A 27,108-nucleotide genomic window follows, 5' to 3' on the forward strand; every position below is an offset into this window, starting at 1 on the left:
TGAAGAAATATGTTGTAAAAATGCGAAATTGGTGAAATATGTCAAAATATGCTGTGTCAAGTTTGTCTATTTCGTCTGATTTTCATCAGATATGTAAAGATCTCACCCCAATATTAGATCCGAAGCCAATTGAAAAATATGTTATAACATGAAGTCCCGGGCCCTAATTATGACCATTAAAAAATATGAAAACATTCACACTCGGCATACACGAAACACACACACACAAATATACTATGTACACATGTAAATTACAATAATGACATAGCACAACACAAAAGACGGATTACTGGACGGTGAACACCACTAATATATACATTGCTGTTCACAATTATATTACAAGATTAAGCTTTAATAAATTGCAAAGCAAACAGCATTAGTGTCAAATGCATGTTACAATAATTATATAATTGTAGTAGTTTTACTGTTAGTATAGTGATTTGTTAATATATTCAACATCCGGTTGTTTTTCTTTGATAAATTAATTTACATTGTTGTTGGATTAGAACAAAGAATGTTACTTGAAAGAAATCACATCTGTTTCAACACAGACAAGTATCAGACCGGAAAATGAAGGGTTCACAATTGAAGTCACCCATCTTGCGCGTGGGGAAAAAAATACTGTGGTCGGGCGTATTCCGATTTCTATTTGATGTCTAAAATGTAATTTCGGCTGACATTAGTTCGATTGGGTTCAGACGACAATCGGAGAGGTGTACAAGAGGTGACTCCTTTTTAAAGACACCCAAATATCAACCCCTCTTCTACGCAGTACACCCTGGACTACGTATTGCAGACTAACGAGACTCTGCCGCCTGGCCCTTTATCCAGGAAAATTCTCCACAGGGATTTTGTTGTACCGTCCATCCCTTAACTTCATTGTATCACCATCCTTCCACATCGTCGCGATTAACACTGAAATGTTTTCTATTGACAGGTTAAAATATATGTATCTACCAGTTGCTTTTGTAACGGGTAGAAGCCACATCGGTAGTTTAGCATGTTGAGTAGTCCACTGACAATCTCGCCACCGAGTCCTGGCTTGGCTATAGATGTTGTTTCGTGTCTCTTCATCAGTATCATCTAATGATCATTCACTCATCAATCGCCGCGATTAGCCTAAAGAAGCAGAGAAGCAATTTGAAAACCTTAAAAATACAAAAAAGGAATCTGAAAAACGCGTATGTAAATCGGAATTTTGCATTCGATTCACTGAACTGATCGACAAAGAGTTCATTTCGAATTGTTCACACTGAACTCCATCATAAATATAAGAAAAATATCATGGGTTAGTTTTGCCCAATAAACATTTGTTAGTGAGCTCGAGGATATGAATGGTTTAATCATTTTAAAGGTTTAATTATGAAGCACATTAAGCACAAGTTAAGCTCCAGGACAAGCATTGCCCTCGGAACGTACTCACTGAATGAATATTTATCAGTGAAGGCCCTTCTCAGGTATTTGGTCTGGTATCGTGGAAATGGACTTAAGCATAATACCATTAGAGTGTTCTTTGTGTTCTGTAGGGGAATCTCCGTGTACATCCTGCAATAACAAAATTTAAATTATAACTGCAAAATAAAGAAACATTACATTAATTGCAAAATTTCAAACAGAAAATTGATACGAGTTGCTCTTCTTTACTCCGATGGCTCGCTCTGATGCCAGCATACTCTTTGTTAATACTGGATCAAATTGACGTGTGTGTGAGGAGGGAATATGCAAGGCAGTTCCTCCTATTTCACAATGTATCCATGGCAACCAAGGCAATGGCGGTATTTTTTGTAATTATTATAATTACCGTATAACTGAAGTATAACAACAAAACGACATGGACACAAAATGAATATAGTAAAAAAATGTGATTGACACTCATACAATAATTGGTTGTCTTTTATTAATGATGGTAATTATTATATAATTGTACCTTTATAGACAACAAAGGAAGCAGTGATTCAATAACAATATGCTATCTTGAATTCAATGTGTAAGCCTCCCCGAACAGGTACGTAAGTTTTTGTACAGTGGGATCCATGAGTATGACAGTGCAAATTGTGCATGACTACTTTCATTAATTTTTCTCTTACATCCTATGTTCTTGTAAGCGATATATTTTTATGCACGGTGGTGCAGAAGTTGTTAACAGCTTGTTTTTTTGTTTTCATTTAATTCTTGAAGCTCTTATTGGGTCAAATAAAGTGCACAAACATGGTGATGGACAAATTGCACGGTAATACTCATGGATCCCACTGTACGGCAAGGGAACCTCTGTTCCGTGGTAGGGAAAGATCGTCCTTGTGGTGCTCGGTCATTAAAGTTTAATATGTTGAGCTCATAACGAAATTACTTACTGTTTCCTGCTTGAAGTCGCACAAGATTCGCTGCCGAAACGACTTTGGAAGGTGCCTGTAGAACCACTTTGCTACTGGAGACAAGAGAGCCGTGTCCAAGTCACGAGGATTCTGGGGCTTTGTTAGGAAGCTGATTAGCAGAGCGATTAGGATGGTAACTCCGAACCCAATAGCGCTGTACCACATGTAGGAGACGGTGTACAGAGAGAAGGGGTCTCCGCTGTGAAAGAAAGCAAATTAAAAGGCTTAAAACCAGTGGTCCTCTCGTGAAACTGCAACCAGTTTGCTCGTAAATACCTTACTTCTTAACTTCATACAATTGGACCCTTGAAATTAAATATAAATACATTATAGCATAATAACAGAGTGATATTTGGGGGGGGGGGGCAGGACAAACTTACCAAGTTCTAAAATTAAATATTGAAAATATACTTGTTGAGCATTTGTTGTATAGACGATGGTTATTTACGCAGAAAGACGAGGATTAGATTGGGATCATGTGGCCTTGAAGGACAGTGTCAAATAAGGTTTATGCACTACCACTTTATTGTTAATATGCGTAAAACTTTAATTAGGAACTTTATTTTCCGTCAACTGGATCTACTAAATATTCAGTTCTTTATCTATTTGACATGATAGTTGGTTTTGTGAAAATGTTTGTGATCTTAACTACACCTAATTACATAATGAATACCAGAGGCGTCTCGTGACTGCGCATGCTTCAATTGTGGGAAAAGGACAGCTTGCTCTGCGACGACATTCATGAGCATTTCTACATTCCAATTCCTTCATATAGGAGAAGTATTTATTTTACACGAGAGCGCTGAACTAAGCTTATATTACATTTCTTGGATCTGAAGTGAAAGAAAGTAATAATTCTTTTCCCACAATTGATGCATGCGTCACTTCAGATCCAAGAAATGTAATATAAGCTTAGTTCAGCGCTCTCGTGTAAAATAAATACTTCTGCGCAGCATGCACCGCTTGCGTTCACGAGACGCCTCTGATGAATACGTGCTGTTATACCTCTATTCTTACATCGTTTTTTACCTACTCATGTAATAATAATACAATATTAATTCATTTACATATTTTAATGATTATAATTTAATAAATTTATAATATAATTATTTTAATTTAAACATTATTATTGTTGAGTCGCTTGGTTCGGATCCCCCGACATTTATTTCTAGACGTGCCTGACTGGGTATAATGGAAATATTAGTAGTTCAAGAAATATAGAGCTTGTTTATGTAACAATTATGATTTTATTGGTTTGATATTCATCTATTATAAATATAAATTAATTTTCTCAAAGTGTCTTCAATTTATCTGAATTTGCATGTGTGGTTCTAGTTATTTTAAATTCCCTTGAGAAACATTTAAAAAAATCCTGGTATAGTTACCTTGGAGGAGCAGGTGTTGGTCTCATTGTGAAATTGCAAGAGCATCCTTCGACCGACGTAGGCATTCTAGGAACCCGGATCTGCCCCGTGGCCACTGCTGCCTGGGTGCCAAGCCCAATCCAGAAGACGAACGCCAATCCAACGACCGTTCCGCTAATTGCACCCTGCGGTGAAATTGTAGGAGTTAATTACGTAATACAGAAATAACAAACTTAGTAATCCAGCAATATGTTTTTGGCGATGTTGGAGGCATGAGCGGAGTTTGAGCTTTTGCTTTGGGGGAGGGGGGGGGGCAGACTCTGGGAGAAGCATATGATGTACCTGAGGGTTGTTGAATATCCCCTAGCTTATAAGGGGTCCGGAGACCTTCCCCCGGAAATTAAAAAAACAACAATTTAAAAACACTGAGTTCTACGCTTTTTAGATTTGAACATGTTAAATTTCCTCGTTTAAGTAAACAAATATTATTTATTATATTGGTTGTCAGTTTTAAAAGAAGCAAATGCATTTTGCATTCATTAAATTTTTATTGATACAATGCTCGTATTACTTTAAAAAAGTTATGGTACAATAGTAAGCTTTAGAAATTTAAAAAAAATTAAATTGAAAAGTTATTTTTATGCCTCAGCAGTAACTGCAGACTCAACACAAAGTCATGTTACGTTTTTCTTTCTTCAAACTGTACACATCAATCAAATCGTCTAACCCGCTATTGCGGCGCAATTACCGCACATGCCATCATGCCAAACGTCAAGATTTGCGGTATGGCTTCATAACAAAAATGTAGTAATTGAACTTAATCATGTGTTATTTTTTAGTATTTTTTAAGTTGGGGGGCTAGGCCACCCCCTGCCTCTCCACAACTCCGCCTATGGTTGGAGGGAGTAAACCTGTCACAAATATCCTTTTCTGGTGGGGAGATATCTTGATAAAGAAAACTACTGATATTTAATATGGAAGTATTTTTTTTTCAGTTATCCAACTTGATTCAACTGGACGGCTGTGGAAATGGAATCAGGACGCTGGAATCCACTTTACCAAAAACCAGGGTATTTATGCAGGGTGGCAGCCTCAAATTAAATTTGGGTGGGTTCAAGGATGAATAAAATATTCCAGGTGTTCCGTTTTAGTTGTGAACATTTTCTCTCATTCTCTTTTCTCATGTCTTTTTTCTTCCGCGTTTCTGTATATTCTTTCCATGCATTCTTCTCCTTAATTTTTTATCGATTTCCCCAACTTTTGCTATGGCCTTATAATCAAGGGGTACCGGCTTCGATTCCTGCTGGAGGCACATTGGACATTGGTTCGGATCGAACTTCATATCGTTCGTACAGTCCCGGTTGTCCTAACTGAGCATCAAGTGGACGTAAAACTTGTCTTCCGCTTCTCTGCTTGTGAGTGTAGCACTTGTTAATATATACAGCGTAAGTCAAAATGATGTTCCCGATTTCAGTGTCTATTTATTTCATTTTAATGATACGTAAATGACTGAGATTACACACACAGATTGAAAAACTCAGAAAGTTTTTTTTCTGGCCTATTATAAATGTTCTATGTGCGATCCACGTGTTACATGACACACATCTATTATCCAGCTAACTGTAGACCAGGCGAACGAGAACAAGTCTCTGCGCAAGTAGTGACGCGAGACGGCTCCACCAATGAACAGTGAGGGGAACGGCATTGTGTAATGGCCGACGGGAGTTTTCCCCATTTCCTCCCAATTTCCCCCCTTCAATATGCAGCGTTGCAAACTTTTGAGAAGGATAATACCGAACGCACATGCCAAACGGACCGTATATTTGTCTCCAGGTCCGTACGATTGGTTTAAGAATTTCTTATGGAAATATTAGGGATAAAACTGCAAGAGCAAATTTTGACAAGCCGTACATTTAGCGTACGGACTAAGGTCTGGACCGTACGGTTGGCAACACTGCGCTTTCACCACTCGATTTTTCTCCTCCTCCTCTGCCGATATGCGAGGCTCTGCTCTACAGTTAGCTGGAACAGGGTATAGTCTATAATCAAGTTCCTACCACACTCTTCCTAGCATGTCAGGGTCCACGTCAAATCAAATGGTCACCACGATCCCCAGATCTCACCCCATGCGATTTTTTTCATATGGGGTTTCATCAAGGATCGAGTTTTTGTGCCAACACTTGCTACAACATTGGTGGAATTGCGTGAGCGTATCACTGCAGCCATAGCTGAAAGAAGAGTGTGGCAGGAACTTGATTATAGACTAGATGTGTGTCGCGTAACAGGTGGATCACACATAGAACGTTTATAATATGCCAGGAAAAACTTTTTGAGTTTTTCAATCTGTGTGTGTAATCTCAGTCCTTTACGTATCATTACAATGAAATAAATAGACACTGAAATCGGGAACATCATTTTGACTTACGCTGTATATACGAGGTCGGTCCAAAAAGAAACCGAAGTTCCGAAATAGCGCGGCAGTGTATCGGTACTTGCTTTCTGCTACTGGCGTTTGCGAAGTGAGATTCTTTAGGAAGTAACATTCCATATGCCGTGTCACTCTACCTTGTTTCATATCAGTCTGTAAGCGTTCAAATGAGTCCGTGTTCCGCGCTTGAGACGATTACATGAGACCTGCACACGAAAGTGAACGTTTGGCACAGTGTAATAATAAAATCCTAGATATTAAGAAGAATATACACATATGAATACTTTCGTACACTACAGCCAAGTTCGACCCATAATTGAGAGAAAAGAAAAAACAAGAAAAAATAAATTATGCATACACGACACAGTACCTTACCAGTACCTCCAGTGTGTTCACATCACACACACTCACACAAAACAACTAGTGTAGGGGAAGTGACTAAAATAGAATCCCAACGTTCTTGTTCTGTAATTTTCTTAACGTTAAAAGAGCCCCGGTTTTGGAAGCCAATCGCCGCCACTGTTTCAACCCACGTAGTTATCACATACATACAACTATTCTGCTACATTTTCTTGAGATAAAAATCGGAGCATTTCACTTAAAGACTTTGGTCAACTTCTGTAATTAGCATTGTGAACTTACCATACTGTTTGCCCAAGGGAAAAACATTCCTAATGTGAATAGGGCCAATATTGGGCCACCAACCATCCCGTGTATGCTGTAGGCTACCTGGAAAAATACAATTACAATCGAAATTAAAAATGGTTTTCTTGTATTGAAGATATATTTACTGAATTTCATAGCTATGGTATACTAGTAGTATCAACATGAATTAGAATAATAAATTTCTATGATGTTTTTAACCAACCTTTTGTGTTACCTTCACGATGAGAATGAATGCTGAATTGATAAAATGGGTTTGTTAGACAAACACCGATACATCAATGCCTTGAACAGGATTCGAACCTGGTACTTCTTACATCGTAGCGAATTACCTGACCATTGCGCTACGGATCACCATACGAATTTTGATTTGCTTTCAACGCGAGGACAGCAGCCCTCTTTTTCGTGTTTCTAAGATGTTCAGAATATTTTTATCATTTCGGAAAATAAATATATACAGGGTGTCTCAAAAGTAATAGCGCAAACTGACACAGGTGAAAGTAGACGATAATAGAAGCAAAATAGTCTCAGTAAACATGCGTCTGCAAACGATCCGTTTTCGAGATAATCACAAATGTGTGATTACAAGCCGCCACTGACTTCATTGTTTGTAAACGTCGTCCTAGTTGATAAAATGCTAATAATGTGTGGATGTGCGGGTACAAGTCATACCACCTCTCGGAAATGTTCTGTTTTGTAAACAAAGAGCAAACCTCGGACCGCGCAAGGAGTAAAGCAGTCGGTGTTTACAAAATGCAATTAGTGACGGCTTCTAACCACACATTCGCACACATTATTAGGAAAAAATATAAATATGCTGACCAAGGCAGTAATTTATTTTATTAAAAACATAAACTAAACGTAACGTTTCAACCTTCTAGCAAGGTCTTCATCAGACTCTGTATCAAGTACAAAAGTAACAAGATACCAAAAACAGGGCATTATATATACACAAACATTACTCCCTCCAGACTATTAGAAAGTTGTTTTGGAACTTTCTAGCAGGTGGCTTTCACTTGTGAACTGAACTTTCACCTAAAAGGCTAAAAATATATGCTTCCATATAGAATGTGGTTGAGCTTTATATCTCATGTCTGATGAAGACCTTGCTAGAAGGTTGAAACGTTACGTTTAGTTTATGTTTTTAATAAAATAAATTACTGCCTTGGTCAGCATATTTATATTTTTTCATAATCATGGAAACAAGGTTTAATGGTGTTATCACATTATTAGCATTTTTACCAACTAGGACGACGTTTACAAACAATGAAGTCAGTGGCGGCTTGTAATCACATATTCGCGATTAACTCGAAAACGGCTCGTTTGCAGACCCATGACTATTTTGCTTCTATTATCGTGTACTTTCACCTGTGTCAGTTTACGCTATTACTTATGCAACACCTTGTATATAGGGTGTTCGAAAGTTCCTTCTTACGAGTAGCAAGTATAATTTCACAAGAAAATGACAACAAAAGGACCCCATGTAACACCCACACAAAAATATTTAATTTCCTCATAACGTAAAGAAATCATGGATCCATCAGTGTGATGTAAGACAAAAATGGACAGATTAACGTAACATCTTTTAATATTAGCATTTAAAACCAATTGGATTTTTGGATATTCGATTAATGAATGCTGTTTCTCAGTTTGATATTACGATTAATGTTAATCCACAGTAATTTCTGAGGGTTATTAATGTCAACTCATTTAAACCCCACAAAAATAAGATGTCATTTTATGTGCTTCCATCTATTAGAAGTGATGTTCGCTGTTTTACGTTAGGGAATGTAAATGTTCCCCGATTAATAATGTACGTATTTATTACGTATTTACCATGTGTTTGAAAACTCTCTCTATATCTTGACAGGGGAATACCATTTTCAATAAATGGCGAATTTGCTATATTTAGTTAGGGAAATGTAGGGTTTTTATATTGTAAAGTTGTAGAAAAACTTAGCAAAACTAGTGTCCATTAAATACTACATAGTGCAAATACAGTGCGTTCGTATCGACTCCTGGCCGAGATAGCGCGTGACTGTAGAAGGCGAGACACGGCGCGGATGCCGGCAGTTTCGACCCGTGATGACCTGTTTATTTCTACGCACATATCTTTAGCATGCAGAATATCGTATTTATATTGCATAGCGAGTACTGTTGTGTTATAAATAGGGCTAGGATTTTGATGCAAATGCATTTTTTTTGGTAAGGCATAAACATTGCATAAGTATGTAGATAGGAACGTGTTTTAGACGTAAGTGAATATATTGGGATGTCTTTGTTAGGGCATTTTTTTCAGTGTTTGACCTTTTTTGGAGTAAAGGTCATTTTTAAAAAATGTTAAAGCATTTAAGTCATTTTTTTGTCTTTTAAAAGTCATATTATGCATTTTTCTACATTTTGGTGAAGGAAGGGGTATTTTACATGCAAATGTAACCCTTTAAAGGAGAGAGGTTCCCGACTCTCGTCTCATTGCCTGCCTTCAGCGCAGTTCTCAACGACTGTGTTTGAAGAGACAAAGAAATTCTGCTCCTCTTGTGTCGGTGGAAGTCGAGATAAGTTTTTCCATGTACAAGGCTCTCTTGTCCGACAACCAACAACTTTTGAAAATTTGCATATGTTTTCCGTTGTGTACTGCAACTCAGTACTCTATTTCCGAGGGGTTAGCACCTCCCTGGCCCGGGGGGGTCTCCTTCTTTCACCTAGTAAGAGAGAGAGAGAGAGAGAGAGAGAGAGAGAGAGAGAGAGAGAGAGAGAGAGAGAGAGAGAGAGAGAGAAGTGTTGGCACGGAAGAAGAAGAAGAAAGAAGAAAAACACAACCCTTCCACCCAGTATCCATCCCTTGAAAGAAGAAGAAGATACTTGCCCCCTTTTTTCTTTCTTTGGCTACCCCCCTCTCTCTAAAGAGACCTTTCTCTCTTCCTCTCTCTCTCTCTTCTTGCCCCCCCCCCCCAAGTAGAGAGAGAGAGAGAGAATGGCATGAAAACAACTTGCAAACAGAACAAATATGTCGATCAAAAATTAATAAAAAATGCCGGGAATGTGTGAATGCAGTTGGCCATCACTTTGAACAACTCTTATAACACAACAGTACTCGCTATACAATATAAATACAATATTAGGCATGCTAAATATATGTGAGTAGAAATAAGCGAGACACGGGTCGAAACTGCCGGCATCCGCGCCGTGCCTCGCCGTTCTGCAGTCACGCGCTATCTCGACCAGGAGTCGAAACGAACGCACGGTATAATAATTATCAAATGAAGCTTTCATGCCTGTTATTCTTCTAAGTGGAGATGTAGCACTGACGATCTGGTGGTGTTATGGGCTTAAAATAAAGTTAAAAAAAATATTTAAAAAAATTCTCCCCTGTGCTTAACACCACTCCATGAAGTTGGTGTGTGTGTGAAGGGTGTGTGGGGTAACGCCCCACACTTTCTTGATCCGATCGTGAGTGGGGGTGATGTGATCAGCATCACGCCCCTGACCGCCTTTACCCCCCCAGGGTTTCACCCAGGTACACGTCATTCGACGCTGGGTGGACGCCAACGTTTTCCAACGTTAGAAAAGTTCCCGGATTTGAACCGGCCGGGGATCGAACCCGGGGCCTTTAGCATGGTAGTCAGACGCGTTACAGACTTTTATATATATATATAAAGGAAAGCCCCTATGCGGAAGCTTCCCCCATCACACTTCATTCACTCATATCATTTCATTCATATTTCAATTTCAGGACTTTTCAGGACAGACAATCACAAACATCCATGTCCGAGCCGGGATTCGAACCCCGGGAGCCCTGGCGTCGTAGCGCGATGTGCTAACCACTCCGCCACGGGGGCCGACAGACTGAGCCACCACGGTGTTATGGGTTTAGGATGCAATAAAAATTATTTTGAAAAATCGAAATTTTTGTGCATATTTTGTTATTTTTTTGATAGAGAATACTATGGGGAGGCTCTGTGTCGGAGTGTCAGTGTAGAATTCAAACGGATGTCCTGGGTTTTAATCCTTGGTAAGGCATGGGCTATGAACGGGCTTTCGAATCTGATAACCAGGAGAATTCAATCCCGGATCCAATATTCGAATCTTCCTTATTCGGATCCACCCATCCATGGACGTTTCATCATATGTTCATTTTCGTCTATTTAATCAACTCATCATTCATCCTCATCGTCAAACCTAAACGCTCAAGGTGAACCTTAACTTTCCTTTCTTTCTACTTCTACTCCGAAAACAGTGGCCTGGCTGCAGTGTTGCCAGCAGCAAAGTAGTATATTTTAAACTGTGAAGCACTGAGATAGGTCGAGAACAATTACTCATCCACACGAGTTGATAAAACAAACATTTCTGCGTGGCAATATCTTTTGACAAATGAATTCTGGTTGTTGCATTTTGCTATGTACAAAGAAATGTATAAAAAGGCGGATAAAAGCATTTGGAACAATAGTCACAGATTTATCTAATTCCCCACCGACTGCTATGTTACATAAAAATTCTACCAGACAGTTGGTGGAAAATAATAGACCGGCAACACTGAATGGCATTGCGCAAAGGGGAGAGAGGAGAAGGCAGTAGCGGTTTTAACTTACACCCGCTTCAGACGGAAGCATTTCCTTTAACATTTTTGCTAGCATAAATGCTATGTAAATGCTTCCAAAAATCTTAAAGCAGGTAGTACTTTACACGGAAGAATTTCATGAAACATTTCGGTTAGCTGTTGAGATTACAATATAGGCACGTCGAGTTGAACCATCTATGGTGAATGCACGGTGTTCACAATTGGATCAACTAAAATATTATTCTATACGTGTACTGTATACGTTATAAAGTATGTATTTAAACAGCGCCATTGCGTTGTACCTAAAACCATTTAATACGAAGCGATATTCCTCTCGGTTGAATAGTTATCGTATTTTAAAAGTGTGAAGTGATACGTTGTTTAGATCTCACGCGGCCGCCATTACAACTGCACTCGTGACCTAGAGCTCGCTTCTGATTGGTTACGCTACGAAAAATGATTCGGACCGAGCCTATCCTTGAGAAATGCCATGAAATATGCCATGGCATTTGAAATGTCATAACATTTCTCACTTTACACGGTAGCTTTTTGGTCATGGCATAAATGTTAAGAAAAATGCTTTCGTCTAAAGTGGGGTGGGAAACAGGAGAGTGTGACCTTAACCGTGCCACTGAAGGCACACACTTACCTGTAGAATGCCTCCCAGATGTTCCACCACAAACACCAGGGCAAAACTCAGAACCCCGTAGCTCACTGCCACCAGCTTAGTTAACACCGTGGCACGGTCTTCTGTCAGAGTCTTGTTGCAGCAGCCGAACACAAAGTCCTTCAGTGTGATCGCCGCCAAGGCGTTCAGGCCAGTGGACACTGTGCTGGAAACACATCAAATATAGAGTCAGATTATTTCCGTAACATCTCTGGCTGTTATGCGTATGCAGCTTGGGAGAGAGTCATAACTCTCGAAACCTCCAATCAACGAGCGAATCGATGACGTCATCCCACCTGCACTCCTATCGCTAATCCTCTTGCTCGCACTCTACACTGTCGATGGGCTCGCTGGCTAGATTCACGCACTCAAGGAGGCACATTTCACAGTGGTTCGGATCTCACCATTAGTGTTTAGTAGTTAGTTAATTCATTAGCAGTTAATGAACTAGCCTATTATATGATTTTCAGACATTTAATTTCGAGGCTTTAACCCTAGACCTCAATTTTCAATAGGGCCTTCATTGAGGAGGAATGATTTTGATCAAAAGATGTTACTAATAATTTTTTGCCCAACCTAACTTACAATTGGATTATTATTAAATTATAGCTATAATATATATATATATATATATATATATATATATATATATATATATATATATATATATATACGAGGGTGAGTCAAATGAAAACCTTAAAAGTCCGACAATAAATATACGACAGACTGCACACAGCTCAAATTTACACGAGATATCAACTATTATTTACAAAACGACCTCAAGGCAACACTGATCAAGTGAGCTTCAAAACGCCATTGTTGTGATTGTGAAGATAGCACCTCTTCTACACAATTGCACCAGTGAAGAGCAATGGTTTCTAAAGCCTAAAACAAGGGGCGTATACGGAGTCCAAGATCTGGTCTATCTCACTATGTCACGTGGTCTTAGGCTATGAATAGAAATAAATTTACCAACTCCTAAGAAATCATTGCCAACTCATAAGAAATCAGGTTGCCAACTCATAGGAAATCAGGTTGCCAAACCATAGGTTTGGTTTGAGTTGGTGTTTTAAGTCCACTTTATGCCCACCAACCCATAGGAAATAGGGTGCAAACTCATAGGAAATCAGGTTGCCAACTCATAGGAAATAAGGTTGCCAACTCATAGGAAATCAGGTTGGCAACTCATAGGAAATCAGGTTGGCAACTCATAGGAAATCAGGTTGCCAACCCATAGGAAATCAGGTTGCCAACTCATAAGAAATCAGGTTGCCAACTCATACGAAATCAGGTTGCCAACTCATAAGAAATCAGCATCATCATCTCACTGATATGAATAATTTTATTACAATTTCTGGTCGATTTTTCTCCTGAATTTTATTCTCTAAGACTTCAGGCTTCGTAGATAGCCTAGCTAGCCTAGAATATACGCTCCTGCCTAAAACGTATAGCCTATAACTTTCGGCAAACGAAAATTTAATTTATCTATTTATGTTTCACACCAGCAAGTTTACGAATAGAGGAGGAAGTCCGACAATGGCCTTAGTTTACAGGCAGATGCGTGGAAAGACCTTTGCAGTTGCTAGTAATTGACTGCACATGCATCCCAAGGATTCTTCTTCTTGAAGTACAAAGAGTGGTGCCAACTTTTATGTGGGGCTCGAGTACACCCAATTATTTGCTCCGTGACCATATTGTTATTATATTTTAGAAATATGGACCCCTAGCTTAACATATCAAACGGTTTCAAAATTAGACACTTAAAGAATTTTTAGAACTTAATTACTTACTTTGTTATATCTCCAATTTGATACTTTTCAGTGTTCTACGTTCATTATTTACACTATCCGTGGTCATATCGTTAGTGTGAAAGTAAGAGAGGACAAAGACTTATGACAAGTGGCATGTGTTGTGTAAATTATGCCCATCCAGTGTTTTTTTTTAAAGTTGGCGCCACTGCGTACACAGAGACCAACCCAGACTTGAAAATATGCGTAGATCAGCAATGGATCTATGCTAAAATTCAGCAAACTTGTGCAACCCTACATACCAGGGTGCGAAATCATTGAAGATTGGTGGGGGGATGGAAGATCTTAATCTACTCACACATACACAAATATATAAATATTTATACATATAATACATTAAGTATATAAATATACTTTTATATATATCAGATATTTAAAGGTAACAAACTAATTCCTTTACTGACTGGTTAAAGATGACAATAAATGACAAAACAGGCTAGTTGAAATATTTTTATTATGTTTTAAGTTTTTGTTTATTTTTTGCTTTCTATTAGTATAAATCAATCAGATTTCATAGTTATTTTTGTCTTGCATTGTTATTTTACCTTTATTATGAATATATTATATCGATATAACATTTGTTATTGGTGTAAGATCTGTAAATGGTCTCTTGAATTTAGAGAAAGTATGCAACACTCACAAACATATTACTTTGTGTGTGTAGTCGATAATATCCTTAATAAAGTATATTTGAAGTAAAAAATAATTGCTCGCCTTTTGTTTTTATAACAAACACTCTTCCCCCCGGAAATTTTTGGTGAGGGGATTTTTGAAGGTAAGATTGTTGGTCGGGGGAAACCACCCCTGTCCCCCCAGGATTTCGCACCCTGCTACATGCACAAACCTAATAGCTATAAATCAAAAATAAAATAAGGTTTTCATTTTATTCTCCCTTGTACAGTCAGCGGCAGTAAAAATGGGACACCTAGATCCTGAAATGCTCGTTTCTCTGCAAGACGCTATGCGTGTTGCCTAAATCTATGGGCGTGGTAGAAGTTGTCATTGAAATTTGCTATTAAAATCCACTTATCGCCGTCGAGTTAGATAACACATAACACCTTGCTAGGAAGAGAGTATTTCAGGATCAAGGTGTCCCATGTTTTGTGCCGGTGACTGTACATTAGCGTCATTATTCACCTGAGTGCTCCGCTAAATATCCCTGCTACAAACATTCCAGGAATTCCTGGAAAGCCTCCCAGAGTGTCCATGACGAATAACGGGAACAGCTGATCAGAGGCTTGTATGGTCTGAAAGAGATGCACAAAGTTTTAGAGCAAATTCTGTGCATTAAAACTACACAAGAGTAAGGAATGACTCTGAAATATAGGCAAACTTCATTATTGCACTTTTATTTAAAAAAATAATTACCTGCAGATAAAAATTTATTGTCGAATTGGCGTTCACTTAGACCTACATTACGGTTTTCTTACATCAGGGTTGATTTGCAGCTAGATACTTCCAACTTGATGAAAAGTTTAGATACGTGTAGATTGCGCATGCGCAGTTCTAAATTCGGACATTACGTGCGTGTTACTAGATGACATCGAAGAAAAACTCTTAAGCCGGGTTTAGACGAAAGCATTTCCTTTAACATTTTTGCTAGCATAAATGCTACGTAAATGCTTCCAAAAATCTTATAACAGATAGCACTTTACACGAAAGCATTTTATGGAACATTTCGGTTAACTGTTTCAATTACAATGTACAATACATACTGCACGAAAGGCAAGTCGAGTTACACTGTCAATGCTGTGTGCACGGTGCTTACAATTGAAAAAAGCTAAAATATTCTTCCATACGTGTACAGTAAACGTTGTAAAGTATGTATTTAATCAGCGCCATTCTTCTCTACCTAAAACCATTTAATACGAAGCGATATTCCTCTCGGTTCAATAGTTATCGTCGTTTAAAAGTGTGAAGTGATGCGTTGTTTACATCTCACGCGGCCGCCATTGCAACTGCACTCGTGACCTAGAGGTCGCTTCTGATTGGTTACGCCACGAAAAATGATTCGGACCGAGCCTATCCTTGAGAAATGCCATGAAATATGCCATGGCATCTGAAATGTCATAACATTTCTCATTTTACACGGTAGCTTTTTGGTCAAGGTATAAATGTTAAGAAAAATGCTAAGGTAAATGCTTTCGTCTAAAGTAGGCTTTACAAAGGAACACCTCACGATTCCAACCTGGAACCTTCGGTGGCAAGATTTCAAGGTTCCCACAGCTATTTATTATTTGTTTCTGTCGGTCAACATATTAAAAGCAACAGATGCTGTGAAAATATCATCACGCCAGAAGTCATGACGTCATTCTTGCTCTTTCAAACATTCATGCATTCACACGTTTGCATATCCTCTTTCGATAACGGCCCGTTTCGCCTTATTGCGTTTTCACCTCCCCAATACAATTTCGCGTGATTTATATGACACTAACTTTCTAAGGCGAAACGGGACATCCCATTTCGCCTTACACACAACAAATTTCCCACCAGGGAATATCGACATGGAGGGTCATTATTATTAATGTATTATTAACCTAACCGACAGGACAATGGGAGCCAAGGTAGGCAACATCACAAGCTCTGCGCTCCCATTATGAATTACCTTTCAAGTCGATAATATTCCCAGGTGGGAAATTTTTTGTGTGTAAGGCGAAACAGGATAAGGCGAAATGGGATGTCCCGTTTCGCCTTAGAAAGTTCGTGTCACATAAATCACGTGAAATTGTATTGGGGAGGTGAAAACGCAATAAGGCGAAACGGGAGGACACGCCTCTTTCTATTTATGTATTAAAGGACTTTGTAATATTTGCCCAAAGATACGCATCAAGGGTTGTCCTTGCACTGATTGGGTTTACAGTCTCTTGGCAGAAAAATGTAGTTTCCTGACATAAAATATAAGTGTCAGTGGCAATCGTGAAAATTTGTTCTTTTAGTTTATATGTAGGGTAAAAAATGAATCTTTCGAGAGGCTGATTGCGTTAAAACACACATAAGGTATTAGATTACAGTAAAACCTCGTTAATCCGACCTCGATAAGCCGGAGTTCGCTTAATCCGGACAGGTAAAAGGAAAAAAAAAGCAGAATGCAAGGTTTTAAATGTGGCTAGAAGTCAACAAGAGAACTTCCCAAAGAAACGGCAGTCAACCACGAAATTCTGTTTTCCGCAGACTGTGTACTGTACTGTACAGTGTATTTAGGCCTATTCCCTTTAAATACACCATAATAAACGTGTTTTGTTGCAATAAACGTGTTTTGTTGCTATAAACGAAGTTTTAATGCACTTTCTACTGTTCTTTAAGGTTATTTCAGTTAATCCGGACTTGCGTTAAACCGGTCAACTTATCCCCCATTAGTGCGGATTAACGAGGTTTTACTGTATTTGTATCGAGTTGTTTCTTATTTATTCATATTGGAGTTATTTTTACATTGAGAGTTGAACTTACCCCTGTGCTGATGGGATCACAATCAAAGTACTTGGCATATATAACTAGGCCGGCGAAACAAGTGAGAATCAGCAGGACAGTTAGTCCCACGCAATTCCACCAGAGGGCACTGTAACGATAAAAATACAGCCAAGTTAAGTCTATAGTTCCAGTTTCATCACGATTACTTGGAAGGCATTTCTTTTTTATATTGATTACTTTTTAAATATATGGTATTTAAAGGTTCATGCATACTTATTTGTCTGAAATGTAATATTTCTTTTTTGTCTGTGTCACTTCTGAAAGTTTCAACGATTTTTAGTTAAAGTTGTCGAGAAATGATGAGCTTACATTCATTATCGTTTTAGTTTAGTGTATGTAGATCGAATGTGACGCATTTAAAATTAAAGCACTGAATCATAACGGAATGGGACTAAACAATCTCTTCTCGAGTTGCAAACGCCTGTTTTGTTCTCAGTTTTTGAACCTCGAAATATCTTAATTATAGGCAGGGTGCGAAATCATTAAAAACAGGTGGGGGGAGAAAGTTCTTCATCTACAAACCCCCTCCCCCACAAACATGTGAAAATTATACGATATACTTTTTTGTAATGTTATTAAAAGTACAAATATAATACTCCATTAAGAATATATTATTATTAATTACATAAAGGAAATTAATTTGTTACTTTTATACATATCAGATATTGCAAAGCAGCTAACTAATTCCTTTAGTAACTGGTTAAAGATGTTAATAAATTATGAAATAGTTGAAGTGGTTTTATTATTTTGCTTTATGTTAATATAAATAAATTAGATTTCATAGTTGTTATTTTCTTGCATTCTTGTTTTACCTTTATTGGGAGTATTAATGTAGATTTGTTAAATATCTCTTCAGAGAGAACGCATTCAATACTCACAACTACACTAATTTGTGTCTCTTTTGGGTATTAATCTTAGTAAAGTATATTTGAAATTGAAAGTAATTGCTTATCTTTTGTTTGTTATAACAAAAACTCTCCCCCCGGGAATTTTTGGTGGTATGGATTTTTGAGGCAAATATTGTTGGTGGGGGAAATCCCCCCGCCCCCCCCAGTATTTCGCACCCTGATTATAGGTACACTCAATAACGCTAAATCTATCCATATAGATACACAAACACCTACTCTGATAATTCTCTGAACATTAGTAACAATGTAGCATGTAATGTTAATTGGACATTTTCCATTGTCTGGCGCTTTTCACTATAATTACTCTAACACTATGTTTCGAGAGAATGTCCCTTTTCATGTCTTCAGGTGAACGGATTTCCTTTTGCCGGTGGTGGGGATCGAACCTATGACAAACCTGTGATCTTACTACAAATCAAGGTTGTTAAAGGTTCAGGAAAAAAGGTAAAAAGTAAAGTGTTCCCCTGTGCTTTGCACCACGCCATGAAGGCGTACAGGCCCCACACTTTCTTGATCACGGCCGAAGATGGGGGTGATGTGATCCCGTAAAGAACCTTTTAACTGTAAAACATTCAATTCGGTCCAGGAACCTTTTTTCCCGATCAATTTAAATACGGTCCAGGGACCTTTTTAACGAATCAGTTTAAATAGGGTCTGTATTGGAATGAAACAATACGCAATTTGGATCGAATTTTAAATTGTGCAAGAAAAAAAGGTTCCCGTCCTATTGAAGAATCTTGGATCTTCAACAACCCTGCTTCTCATTACGGACCTGACGTAAAACAATTATCCATTTCTGGGCAGGTGCTGGCTGTCTCGAGAATTTAAGGAACAAGGCCGTGCATAACGATAGAAAAAAATGGGGGGGAGTGGGCGAAACACAAACGCTGCAGTTACGTTACCCCGCTCCATGTAGCCCCATTCTCTCTCGCGCGCGTTCCTTCCCTTGGTTCAGACTTCTCCAGTAACTTGCTCAGAGACTTGTTTTCGTTCTCTTGCTTGTTTACTTTCGTTGAAAAGAACGTTTGAATAGCCATCACATCGCGCTGCAATGTAAAGCTTAGGACAACCAAGTGACGAACGAAATTATTTAGGGACACGACAGGCACCGGAAAAGTTTGTCAATGAACAGCCTCATGCTACAAATTTCCTTGCATAAAGGACAATTTTCCTTGATGTAGCAACACTGCTCGTCCCTGTTGTGATAGCTGCTGGGAGCACAGCAGCCTCACGTTACCTCATCGACGGCTCCTATTGGCTGCGGTTCCTCGAATCGGATGCCGGAGTAACACTTGACGGGTTTGTTTGAACTCAGTGTGACGTCACACCAATATGGTCCATTGCGTTATGACTTCGAGAAGGGAGGTTTTTGAGACAACAAAGGCGTTACGATTTATTCCCTGCGCTACGTTCTCTATAACCGCAGTGTAACGTTCCAATGTCCTTTTTAGAAGGAAACTTTCATTCGGACAACCCTGGTTCAGGAATTGTAAATAAATTCAATCCCGGACTGGGAGATAAATGAGTTCTAGACAGAATATAACCTTTTCATACTTAAAGCATTTCAATTTGGTCCGGGAACCATTTTTCGGATCAATTTAAATTCGGTCCAGGAACTATTTTTCCAGGATCAATTTAAATTCGGTCCAGGAAAGGTTTTTCACGATCAATTAAAATACGACACAGGAGCTTTTTTCAATGAAACAATAAGCAACCTGGACCGAATTGAAATTGTGTGAGAAAAAAGATTGCGGTCCTACACCGGAACCCAATAGAATGTATGTGTTCCATGACCTTTAACAACCCTGCCAGAAATCACAGGTTCGATGCCCGGTGGTGGACACTGCACAGTGATTCGGATCTCACTTGTAGATCGAGTCCCAATTAGCCTATCTGTGCATAAACTGGACTTTAAAACAACAATTCAAACAAAGAAACTATAAATCCGGTGCGAACGGCCTACTCCACAAGGCTATCGTTTGTTCTATCCTCACCATGTAAAATATACACCTAAAGACTATACTGCTTTTCCGGATTCTCTGGAGTAGCGACGCGCAGAGGGGAAAGCTTGTGGGCGGGGCCAGAGTAGGTGGGGAAGTGTGCGGGATGAAAGCAACGAAGTGCTGCGCGGTGTAACGGCCGTAAAGCAAAACGCTTTCTGCTGCCAATATCTTCTTTTATTCTTAACAATGGCCAGTGTATTGTTTTACACAAATAACAAATAATATTGCACGTTTATTTGTCTTTTGATGCTACGAAGAACAGAAAAAAAAATTAAAAATTTAAACATACATTTTCAAAAAACATGCAAATAACCACAAACTATGAAACATCATGTATCAAAGTGTATTTTAAACAAGTCTGAAAAACATGTTTCAAACACTTTGTTTTAAACATTTGTAAAAAAAAAAAAGCCATGTGTTTTAAACTTTCGAAACAAGTTGTTCTCGAACACATTCAACAGTATGAGGCGCTCACCTGAATGCAGAGTTCCCTAGACTCGCGAGCTGACATGTTTACTACGGAACTACTGGACCGCGAATGAGCCCCCTCCCCTCCGCGCGTTCATTGGACGAGGCGCACACCCTTCAACATGCGCACAGAACGCGTTCGCATTCTCTTACTCCAGAGAATCCGGGAAAGGAATATAGAGAAGATATGCTCTCTCTAAACGTGTGGTAAGAATAAATGTAGTTAGAAGCATCAGAGGACAATTCCAAATTAACATTGCATGCTAAGTCGCTCTTACGTCTGAATAACTAAAATAATAAAGCAGTGTTGGTTTAGACGCAATTTTCATGTAGCATTAAATTTGTTTTATTTTACTTTTGGCTCATTGCGACGACAAGGATGAACGGTGATTATATGAGATGGTTGAAGGTTCAATCATGAATTCATATGGACAGGGAACAATACACAGACACCAGAGTATTATATTGGGTGCGGGTCTTGGCGCCAGAGCATCGTTTACCTGCAGTAAAGCAATTTCATGGGTGTAGTGCGTGAAAGAGAGCTTGATGTTTCGCTGCAGCTTACATGGACCTTACAGTATAGCTTACTATGGTATTTAACGAGACGAGACTGTGCTTCTGTTTCGTTCAATATAAGTATATGTATCGCCAATCCCAAAGACTCACTGACATAAATGTTCTCCATGAAGGAAGCCCCGGAGGCAAAAGAATGCTCCATTACGACCCTCCCCCCCATGGAATCGCCAAGAAAATTAGAAAATCACTCACAGCCATTTTTTTTAAAGGTGAAAATGCCCAGTTTTCAGGGCAAAAAAATATACATTGTTTCTCACAGATGAATTGATTCCTAGTTAAAGGAAAACGTGCTTCAAACAAGAGTACATCTAGATACGAAGATTCAGTCGAGATATTACTGTTGGTACTCAATGCTAAAATATCTACATCATGGCTGCTTTAATAAAATGTTTAGACGTATAACAATTATTTCGAGTTTGCCATGTTTGTTGTTGACCATGGAAACTGACGTTGCTAGGGAACTTAAAGGTTATTTTCACCCCAAAAACTACGGTAAGTGAATTTCCCCTTTTCAAAATATGCAGTCATAATTTATTATAGAGGCAAGGTAGGAATTTCCGAATGGAATGAAGGAAAACAATTATTTTTCAATTATGTTTAAAAATGTAAAGATGACAAGAGAAGTAAATGTTGCTTTTCCAATTTGGTGTCGGTATTGAATTTGTTTATGTGAAACATCCAACTAACTATTTTGAAACGGATATTACTTACCAAGTTTATTAATAAGAATATAGACAATAATATTTTGAGTATTTGTACAATATTAGAGCATGTACACACATAACGTTACGCAGTGGCGTACGCAAGGGGGGTTACAGGGTTTAAATCCCCCCTTGAGCTTTGAAAATATTATGGAAAAGGCTGTAGAAATAATTAAAAATGGCTAATTTATTATAGTCAAAGATCTGCGACAGTAATAATAATATAATAATAGTCTACTACTACTAATAATAATTTGAATTATTATTCCCATGCAGCATGGAGAAAAACATAACATTCCAAACACAATCTAAGCGGCCGTAAAGTTCAATTTTGCATTTTTTTTTGTGCAAAAAAGTCGCGCAGTGACTCTCGCGAGAATTGTGAAAATTCCTTGCTTCGTCGCAGTGTGCCGACCTTATTGCAAACGTTCTTTCCGGTACTGATTTCACATCCCCTGGTGAACTCTCAAGTGATGCTGAGTCTACATCCACATCATTAAATAATGTTGAAGAAGTGCTTTGTGAATGACATAGAAGTGATAAATGTGTTGGAATGTCTATAAACTTACTTTTGAACGAAAACATAGACTCAGTGGAATTTAGCAACACGTATTCTTGCGCTTCACCATCGTCCTGGGTGAGTTCCATAAATGTAAATTTCCCCGTGCATATAGCACAGTGCCATGAAGGCACACGTAGTGCTGTGGTGGGCCCCACACATTCTCGATCTCGGCCACTTTGCAGGTGATGTGATCAGCACCATTCTCCTGCAGCCTTATCCCCCAGGGTTGCTCTCAGGTAGCCATTGATATGAAGCTGGGTGCGGAGACAAGGCTGGATAAATTCCAACCAATTCCTGGAATCGAACCCGGATCTCCCAGGAGGTTGTCCGACTAGACCACCGCGGCTCCTTGAATGAGTTTCATATTTTGATTATTTCAATTCATTTAATATATTTGCTTGTTTTTATGGATTTTCTTCACACTTGAAATGTCTCACCTATCATATACAAATAACCGTTGACTAGATAATTATTTCGTAACAAAGAAACAAAAAATGTAACTTTGTTATATTGCTTTCATTAATATATTTATGTAGATCTTAATAATAGTAGTGATATAAGTAGTAACAGCAGCTGCATTAGTAGTATTATTTGTAGTAATTAAACTAATTAATTAATTATAAGTATTATTAATGAATTAATGAAAGTATAATAAAACAATGGTAATGTGAATTTGTAGAAAGTTTTCGAAATAACCCCCCCCCCCTTGATGAAATCCTGCGTACGCTACTCACGTTACGTTCTAAAATTTTCAAATAAGCGAACGTGCTATTCGTTTTTCTTCCTCCAATAATATCAGGTGGTTATAATTAAAGTGACGGTGTTCAGAGTGGTACAGCACGGGCTGTAATGATAGTAGCAGTCTGAAACTTCGTAGATATGCTAATGAAGCAATGCGCTCGCGAATTATGCCAAAAAAAAATAGTTCCAATTCTCGCCACCAGGGTAAAAAATGGCGCTGTAAGCAGTCAAAACTTGGTATAGTTACAGGAAAAACACTATAAATCGCAGAAAACAATACTCTTTGTAATAAAATATCGCTACAATTTCACTATTCGAATTACATGAACATTACTAAAGGAAAAAGCAACAAGCGTCACCAACAACAACCAGGGAGCTCACACAATGGTTAGGCAATTTCACCGACTTTGACGTCAGAGTTATGGAAAATTCCACGTTTTGACTGCTTACAGCGCCGTTTTTTACCCTGGTGGCGAGAATTGGAACTATTTTTTTTGGCATAATTCGCGAGCGCATTGCTTCATTAGCATATCTACGAAGTTTCAGACTGCTACTCTCATTACAACCCGTGCTGTACCACTCTGAACACCGTCACTTTAATTATAACCACCTGGTACATGTGGATATCTTCAAAGATATTAAGAGCATTGAGGAATCCACAATGTGGACGAAGGCCACGTCGAAAGTGCACGAGTCTCATTTATACAGACACATGTCTCGTCTCACCAAGTATCGAAATGTTTTGTCTCGTTCTCATCTCGGGTCTCCGTACCACCCTATTGTCACACGATCTTACAGCTCAAAAATAGAATAGTTATTACTAGATATTTGTTAGTGATATTTACTTTCTAGCATGACGTACTGAAGGCACCGTCAAGTATCGCTGAATCTGCGTCTGGTTCGCACAGTACATACTGGCCCAAATAAACAGACCCCCGAGTGACAAGGACCACACGGTGTGCCTTGCGCGAGGATCAGGATCAATGCTAGAAATGAACAGAAAGACATAATTAGCTCATTATCGCACGACTTGTATCAACGCAATGTATAGAAAAATAATACACACACATGTATATATTTGCACTTAAATGATACCCCTTTGAACCGATGCATAGAAATCGTAAAAATTAAAAGTTGTTCAAAATATTAATAATATTAGTGAGTAACTATTGAATAAGCAGGGTTTTGTTTTTTAAACTATTAAAAATTACATCATTATACAAAAATACCTGTTACGTAATCAGAAAATACAGCTTCTTCACATAATATTTGCACAAAATCAAACGACACTTCGAATAATATAATTGTTGCATAACTTTGAGGATTATTAGATTCAGCGAAAGTGTCGCAAGACTTTTTTGCGAACCCCGTGAACGATCAACACGGTCAAAAGTATGAACAGATATCGGTTAATAAAATCCAACCCGTACGATATCGATATCGGCTCAGTCCTAAGGTAAGAAATAGTATGCTCCAGAACCACACACATACACAGCTATAAAATAAATGCTACCACGAATAGTCGCTGGGAGACTGTAACAATTAGTAACATATATCGGGCATTTTTGGGCAAAAAGATAAAGAAATAGAAAGGCTATTGTCAAAAGACTTGTCACGCAGAATTATTTGTATAATCTCCTATTGTTATTAGTCTTTTGTTATAATAATAATGGAAAGCAATTGCCTAGAAATATTTCTGTCAGATGTTCTCAAAGCATGGATTTATCTGAGAGACTGTAAATTCATTATTGTTGAACAATTTTAAAACATATACAGGGAATTACATTATATATTTATATATAAGTGCATTCTAGTTATTTATAGAATTGCAGCATAAAGTTCCGAGGTTAATTCTACAACCAAGAAAATCAGTGTTGCTCTGTGTGAAAATCTGTAGAACGTACTTGAAAAATTCGATCCTTCCAGATTGGGCGCTTCGTTCCCACACTTCAGAAAATCCTCCTTCGTCTAAGGCTCCTTTGATGACGACAGCAGTCATTGAAACTACCATCACGATCACTTGGAAAGTATCAGTCCACATAACAGCCTTTATGCCACCCTGTAAGTGAACAGTATATTAAAAAAAACAAAGAAAGAAAAGTGAAAACCCTATTCCGTACCTTTTACAAAATCTTAATCGTCCACCGTTAGTTTTGATCGCTCTTCGTGAAGTTCCATGCACATACAATTAAAACAAAATTTGAATTTGATTGGCAGATATTTATTAGCAATTATGAATTGAATTTATTGCATAGTAAACCCACATTATGTTATTATCGTTACAAATAACGACAATTAAACATTAATATGAAATCAAATGCATAATGAACCATTGATTTCATTACATAAACATATTGCCCAAGATTGTTTATATAGGTGTACTGAATTACGATTTTTTACATATATTACCTATCACACGGAACTTAAATTGCATCAAGTGAAGTCTAATCCATTTTTGTATATAAATTAATACAGTTAATCGTATAAAATTGGTATACTCGAAATTTCATGTCTGATCTTCACAATTGATGCATTAACAGTACATCAAGCGGAATAACAGCTGAAAAAAATACCGTTTGATGCATCTCTATATGAATATTGATTGATTCATCAAAGTGCATTGTTATCGGTTCATGAACTTTAATGTGTTGCTGGAGTCAGCATACTTGTGTCAATTAACACATTTTGGCTTCTCTGTGTACTCGTCTTTGGTTCTGCAATTTATAACCGTCTTTAAATATAACAAATGTTTAAAATAAAATTAACAATTGTTGGAAATTTCCATATTTAATTCCAGAAACAAATACAGTTCAAGTCGTGTCCTTGTGAGAATAACAAAGGAAGAAACATTGCAATGGATTTACTGTAAGAATGACGAAAGAAGAAACCGTACAATGGGTTTACTGTGAGAATGTTAAGAGAGGAAACATTGCAATGGATTTACTGAGAGAATGACAAAAGAGGAAACATTGCAATAGATTTACTGTGAGAATGACAAAAGAAGAATCCTTACAATAGATTTACTGTGAGATTGACGAAAAAGGAAACCGTACAATGGTTTATTGTGAGAATGACAAATGAGGAAACAGATTTACTGTGAGAATGACAAAATAGGAATCTTTGAAAGGGATTTACTGTTAGAATGACAAAAGAAGAAACTTTGCAATGGATTTATTGGGAGAATGACTGGCAAAGGAAGAAACATTGGAATGGATTTACTATGTGAGACATACAAAAGAGGATACCTTGCAATGGATTTACTGTGAGAATGACAAATGAGGAAATATTGAAACAGATTTACTGTGAGAATGACAAAATAGGAATCTTTGCAAGGGATTTACTGTTAGAATGACAAAGGAAGAAACCTTGCAATGTATTTACTGTGAGATTGACGAAAAAGAAAACCGTACAATGGATTTATTGTGAGAATGACAAATGAGGAAACATTGCATCAGATTTACTGTGAGAATGACAAAATAGGAATCTTTGCAAGGGATTTACTGTTCAAATGACAAAAGAAGGAACTTTACAATGGATTTACTGGGAGAATGACAAAGAGGAAACCGTACAATGGATTTACTGTGAGAATGAGAAAGGAAGAAACCTTGCAATGGATTTACTGTGAGAATGACAAAGGAAGAAACCGTACAGTGGATTTACTGTGAGAGTGACAGGAATAAACCTCGCAATGGATTTACTGTGAGAATGACAAAAGAGGAAACCGTACAATGGATTTACTGTGAAAATGACAAAGGAAGAAACCTTGCAATGGATTTACTGTGAGAATGACAAAAGAAGAAACCGTACAATGCATTTACTGT

General features: G+C 38.0%; 1 protein-coding gene across 6 annotated transcripts in view; it reads right to left on the reverse strand.

Moving 5' to 3' along the window:
- LOC145981649 (sodium-coupled monocarboxylate transporter 2-like) overlaps positions 1 to 27,108 on the reverse strand; it is an 83,919-nt gene that overhangs the window by 2,890 nt on the left and 53,921 nt on the right. For 3 of the 6 annotated variants that reach the window (XM_083115051.1, XM_083115046.1, XM_083115050.1), the window contains exons 7-14: positions 25,192 to 25,346; positions 24,133 to 24,273; positions 17,308 to 17,416; positions 14,998 to 15,107; positions 12,035 to 12,218; positions 6,807 to 6,893; positions 3,758 to 3,921; positions 2,352 to 2,571 (exon numbers count right to left, since the gene is read on the reverse strand). In XM_083115051.1, coding sequence (XP_082971177.1) covers positions 2,352 to 2,571; positions 3,758 to 3,921; positions 6,807 to 6,893; positions 12,035 to 12,218; positions 14,998 to 15,107; positions 17,308 to 17,416; positions 24,133 to 24,273; positions 25,192 to 25,346 — 1,170 coding nt within the window. Of the gene's footprint in view, positions 1 to 1,419; positions 1,546 to 2,351; positions 2,572 to 3,757; positions 3,922 to 6,806; positions 6,894 to 12,030; positions 12,219 to 14,997; positions 15,108 to 17,307; positions 17,417 to 24,132; positions 24,274 to 25,191; positions 25,347 to 27,108 lie in introns of all 6 variants that reach the window. The other 3 variants (XM_083115048.1, XM_083115049.1, XM_083115047.1) reach the window with 3 other exon arrangements.

Source organism: Lepisma saccharinum, chromosome 29 (assembly GCF_977018435.1).
Source record: "Lepisma saccharinum chromosome 29, izLepSacc3.1, whole genome shotgun sequence".
NCBI classification, from domain to species: Eukaryota; Metazoa; Arthropoda; class Insecta; order Zygentoma; family Lepismatidae; genus Lepisma; species Lepisma saccharinum.